Source organism: Bombina bombina, chromosome 2, assembly GCF_027579735.1.
Source record: "Bombina bombina isolate aBomBom1 chromosome 2, aBomBom1.pri, whole genome shotgun sequence".
Taxonomy (NCBI): domain Eukaryota; kingdom Metazoa; phylum Chordata; class Amphibia; order Anura; family Bombinatoridae; genus Bombina; species Bombina bombina.
In genome coordinates, this window is record NC_069500.1 from 144,260,006 (window position 1) to 144,265,473 (window position 5,468).

At 38.0% G+C, this 5,468-nt stretch overlaps 1 protein-coding gene across 1 annotated transcript; it reads right to left on the bottom strand.

Moving 5' to 3' along the window:
* Positions 1–1,112: 1,112 nt before the first annotated feature.
* Positions 1,113–5,094, bottom strand: LOC128648553 (cyclin-dependent kinase 14-like). The gene is given in 2 exon segments (XM_053701286.1): positions 1,113–2,789; positions 2,792–5,094. Coding segments are annotated over 2 exon segments (1,299 nt in total). The 5' UTR covers positions 3,216–5,094; the 3' UTR covers positions 1,113–1,914.
* Between the last annotated feature and the right edge of the window lie 374 nt (positions 5,095–5,468).

The following is a 5,468-nucleotide window of genomic DNA, read 5'->3' on the forward strand; positions in this document are numbered from 1 at the left end:
TAATCGATTGCCCTGCATTAGTGTCAACCAGCCTATTTAGCCCTGTCATGTAAGCATTCAATTCTATACTAAGTCTCAGAACATAGCTTACCCTCCCCACATGGGGATCTTGTCAGTCTTCTAGCATTATCTCAGTCTTGTCTAGAAATAAATGACTGAACATACCTCATTGCAGTCAAGCCTGCAAACTGTTCCCCCCAACTGAAGTTTTCTAGTACTCCTCAGTCCTGTGTGGGAACAGCAGTGGATTTTAGTTACAACATGCTAAAATCATTTTCCTCTCAGCAGAATTCTTCATCACTTTTCTGCTAGAGAGTAAATAGTACAAACCGGTACCACTTAAAAATAACAAACTCTTGATTGAAGATATAAAACTACAAATCTAACACCACATTCACTTTACCCTCCCATAGAGAGACCCTAGTGCTTAGAGCCGGCAAAGAGAATGACTGGGGGTGGCGCTAGAGGGGGAGCTATATGGACAGCTCTGCTGTGTGCTCTCTTTGCCACTTCCTGAAGGGAATGAGAATATCCCACAAGTAAAGGATGAAGCCGTGGACTGGATACACCTTGCAAGAGAAACATAGGTCCTCAGCACTTTAAATAATCAAATCAGTTTTATTCATACAGGAAAAGCGAAGTTTCGGGGTCGCAGCCACTTATTCATGCACGATAACATTATGATGGCTCAATACATTTTTAAATACCTTCATTTTGGCGCCCTTACACCCATAATTGGGAAGGCGCTCCATCTAGTGGCCATATGTGTGCATATACCGGATATCTAATTCTATAATTTAATAATATTGTACAACTACCTACAGTATTGTTTAATGACCTCTGATATGAGTACATGAATGGTTAAAAAATTAGTATACTAAAAACTACCTTTTTGCTGCTAGAAAATCTCTAATAGTATACTCATTTTTTTAACCATTCATGTACTCATATCAAAGGTCATTAAACAATACTGTAGGTAGTTGTACAATATTATTAAATTAAGAGTAGTATAGGTATAGAATTAGATATCAGGTATATGCACACATATGGCCACTAGATGGAGCGCCTTCCCAATTATGGGTGTAAGGGCGCCAAAATGAAGGTATTTAAAAATGTATTGAGCCATCATAATGTTATCGAGCATGAATAAGTGGCTGCGACCCCGAAACTTTGCTTTTCCTGTATTAATAAAACTGATTTGATTATTTAAAGTGCTGAGGACCTATGTTTTCTATTGAGATACATACAAACACGCACACCCCGAAACGTTGCTTTTCCTTTTTTTTTTTTTTTCTTTTTTTTTTTTTCTTTTTTTTTTCAATGTTAATACAGTTTATTTTTATGTCAAAATATTCAAAATGCTTATCTGAAAGAAAAAATAGTTTGGTTGCACAACACTAAATGTTGCATAACAGTAAATTGCTTAAGGAAGGAATTTTGATAATAAAATCAATATGTTCATAAATGTAAATGTATTTAAATGCTGGAATAATAAAGATTTGTTTAAAGAAAACATGATAAGATTGTATAATGATTCATTTTAAAAAGAGAAGATCCCACATCTATGTTAAATAAAACTACAGTGTGTGGCCTTGTGTAAAATAAATGGTAAGAAAACAATTTTGGATGCATTTATAGTAAAGTATTTTTTTCCCAAGAAATGTTGTACAGTGTAGAAAAACAAAATAAATCCAAATATAATATACAAAAAGTAAAATGTGACATGTAGAATTTACAGTTTATTTTTCATAAAAATCACAAGGTAGCAAATTACGTGCAAGGCTTGAAGTTATAAGGTGAAATTGTGTCTTGCCAGATTTATTCTGCAGTAGAATGTTGTTCATTGAAACCAAAACTCCTATTCCATAAGGCAAGTGATCCATTCAAAGGTTTACTTTCAATTTGATTGAAGTTCTATCCTGTATTTATATTTAATCTCCAGCCAATATCAGTGCTTGCTATTAGACCTTTGCAGAAACTATTGGTTTTCCCAAATACCCTTGTGCCCTCTGCAGCTTCAGGATGTAATTTCACATTCGGTACAGAAAAAATGGAAGACATATCACTTAATTCCCACAGCCGTGGGGGAAGGTCACTAAAATAATCGTGATTGAGAGCAGTCTGCGCTGACAGTCTGTTCTTTGGGAAGCACTGGAGGAGCTTGGAAGCCAAATCTTCTGCATGGTCCACATAGCTAAGTTTATTCCAAGCTTGTCGAAGGTTCTTAGGCCCGTAGTGCGGAAAGCGTTCTGGTTTAAAATGGGGTAAGGAATTGACTCCAGGCCATGTATCTTCATTGGGCGTTCCAAGAATCAAAAATATCCGCTCCAATTGGTCTTGTATGTCTTTCATTCCTGGAAAAGCAGCAACTCCCTGGATCATTTCTACAAATATGCATCCTACACTCCACATATCAAGGCAAGTAGAGTATTCTGTTGAACCCAAAAGGACATCTGGGGGTCGGTACCATAATGTCACTACTTCATTAGAGTAAGTGTGACTTGGGACTGATTTGGCTCGGGCAAGACCAAAATCAGCTAGCTTTAACTCGACAGTGTCGCTGATGAGAATATTTTGTGGTTTTAGGTCTCTGTGCAAAATATGGCCTTGGTGAATATAGGACAAACCCCGCAGCAGCTGGAACAGAAACAACTTCACATTTTCTGGATGCAATCCTCCTGGATGTTTGTCCATATATTGACATAAATCTGTGTGCACATACTCAAACACAAGCGTCAATGTTTCCTTGGTGTGGATTATATCATGTAGCAGCACTATGTTACAATGTTTAGTCCTTTAAGAAGTGAAGCTTCCCTGATGGCAGTAAACGGAGTACCTTCCTCTTCTTGCAGTCTTATCACCTTCAATGCCACTAGCTTTCCATTCACTTTGCTTTTGCCTTTATAAACTATAGCATAGGAGCCTTCGCCTAATTTTTCCAATTTTTCATATGAATCGGCTTTCCCAAATTTAGGACTTGTTGGCAAACTGGGACTTGAATGTCGTCTGACCTTAGGAGATTCCTTTCCCACCGGCGTGCTCTTAAAGTTAATGCATGCATTGTTTTCTGAATGCACTCTTTTCACCTGGTTTGCTGTTTTTTCAAATGGGTCAAAACTGTTCTGTGTCCTCTGCACTTTAACTTTCTTATCTTCAGGAATCGTGTCCAGGGGCTTTACCAATGAGTCCATTCCATGGCAGTTCCGGGTAGACATCTTGCTGACACATATCGTTATACAGGATTTAGCCCAGATTGATTAATCTACAACTCCTCAACACGTCTCTAGCAGTGTTAGCGATTGCAGTCAGGCCAAGCTCATTCAGCAAATGAATTCAAAACATGTTTCTGCTCTAGCAAGCTGAAATGGGAAGGATGTACTACCAAACGTCGCTTTTCCTGTGTGAATAAAACTGATTTGATTATTTAAAGTGCTGAGGACCTATGCTTTCTATTGCTATCTATACAAGTACCTAGCAGTGCCCTTGGGTCACTTGTGCACTATCCCTGGAGTGTGTGCTGTTCCTGTTTGTTTCATTTGAGTGTATTTATCTGTGTGTGTATGTATGTTTGTATGTATGTATGTATGTATGTATGTATCTGTGTTTGTGTGTATGTGTGTGTATGTATCTGTGTGTGTGGGGGTGTGTATGTATCTATGTGTATGTATGTGTGTGTATTTGTGTATGTATCTGTGTGTGTGTGTGTGTGTGTGTGTATCTGTGTGTATGTATGTGTGTGTATTTGTGTATGTATCTGTGTGTGTATGTATCTGTGAGTGTATATGTATTTGTGTGTATTTGTGTGTGTGTGTATCTGTGTGTATGTTTGTGTGTATTTGTGTATGTATCTCTGTGCGTGTGTGTGTATCTCTGTGTGTGTGTGTGTGTATGTATATCTGTGTGTGTATGTATGTATCTCTGTGTGTTTGTATGTATGTATGTATCTGTGTGTGTGTGTGTATGTATCTCTGTGTGTATGTATCTGTGTGTGTGTGTTTATGTGTATGTATCTCTGTGAGTGTGTGTGTGTGTTTGTGTCTCTGTATGCATCTGTGTGTGTTCGTGTATTTATGTGTGTCAATTCCCCCCCCTACCTGAACTCCAATGTGGTACAGGGTAATAGCACATTGCAGAAAAGGTAAGTCAGGGCTTAACAAATTTATTTTAGGTCTAGGAGCCAACAAAAATACTTTTAGGAGCCAGATTTTTTTTTCTTTAATAAATGTGTATCTGTGTGTGTGTGTGTCTGTGTGTGTGTGTCTGTGTGTATGTATGTATGTATGTATGTATGTATCAGTACATACTATGTCTATGTATGTGTGTGTGTGTGGGGGGGGGTGTATGTATCTGTGTGTATGTGCGTGTGTGTGTTTGTATGTGTGTCAATTTTCTCTCCCTTCCTGAACTCCAGTGTGGTACAGGGTAATAGTACATTGCAGAAAAGGTAAGTCAGGGCATAACAAATTTATTTTAAGTCTAGGAGCCAACCAAAATACTTTTAGGAGCCAGATTTTTTTTTTTTTTTTTTAATAAGTGTGTGTGTATGTATATGTCTGTGTGTGTATGTCTGTGTGTGTGTGTGTATATGTGTATGTATATTGTGTGTATGTATATATGTGTGTATGTATAAATGTGTGTGCGCATATTATGTGTATATATGTGTGTATCTGTATATATATATATATATATATATATATATATACATATATATGTGTGTATATATGTATGTATGTATATATATATATATATGGGTGTGTGTGTGTGTGTGTGTATATATATATATATATATATATGTAAATGTATGTATCAAAGCATGTGGAACATAGTTGAGCGGACTGGTATACCACGGCCTCCTCACAATATAGACAGGTATTAGACTTAGGTAAAGAGGGAGTACCCTCTAACGCATCAGAATCCTCCATAGCTTGCGCTTACAAAGCAGACTATAGATTAATAAAAGAAAACTGCACCTTTAAACCCCCAATGGCTGGGGCACTCACCACCTCCTATGACTCAGGCCAAACAGAGAAACGGCTTCGTCTCCGGTAAACCGCAGGTCAGGAAAGAGGAAATAAGTGTCACCACACCCGGTCATGTGGTGCGCAATGCAGGACCGCCCCTGCTATAAAAGTAAAAAAAACGCCAAGCCTAAAAAACCCTGTACGTTCCAACATCTGCCTGAGTCTCAGATCACACATGTCGCAGCATAATCAAATAAATGTATGTGATTAATCCCCACTGTTTAATAATACCCCTCCGGAGATATTAACCCTTGATTCCATACAGATAAAAGTATCCACACTGTGACCCTGTCTTCTTGCGTTACCATATGTGTAAAAACAAAACTGAAACGATCTTGCCGGAATCTATGCTGTAGAACAGAAACACAGCCTCTCAAGTTTGACAGTTTTGCAGCATCGTTCCTGACATGGACTTGAGTGATGAAAGCAGGCAGTCAAACTCGTCAA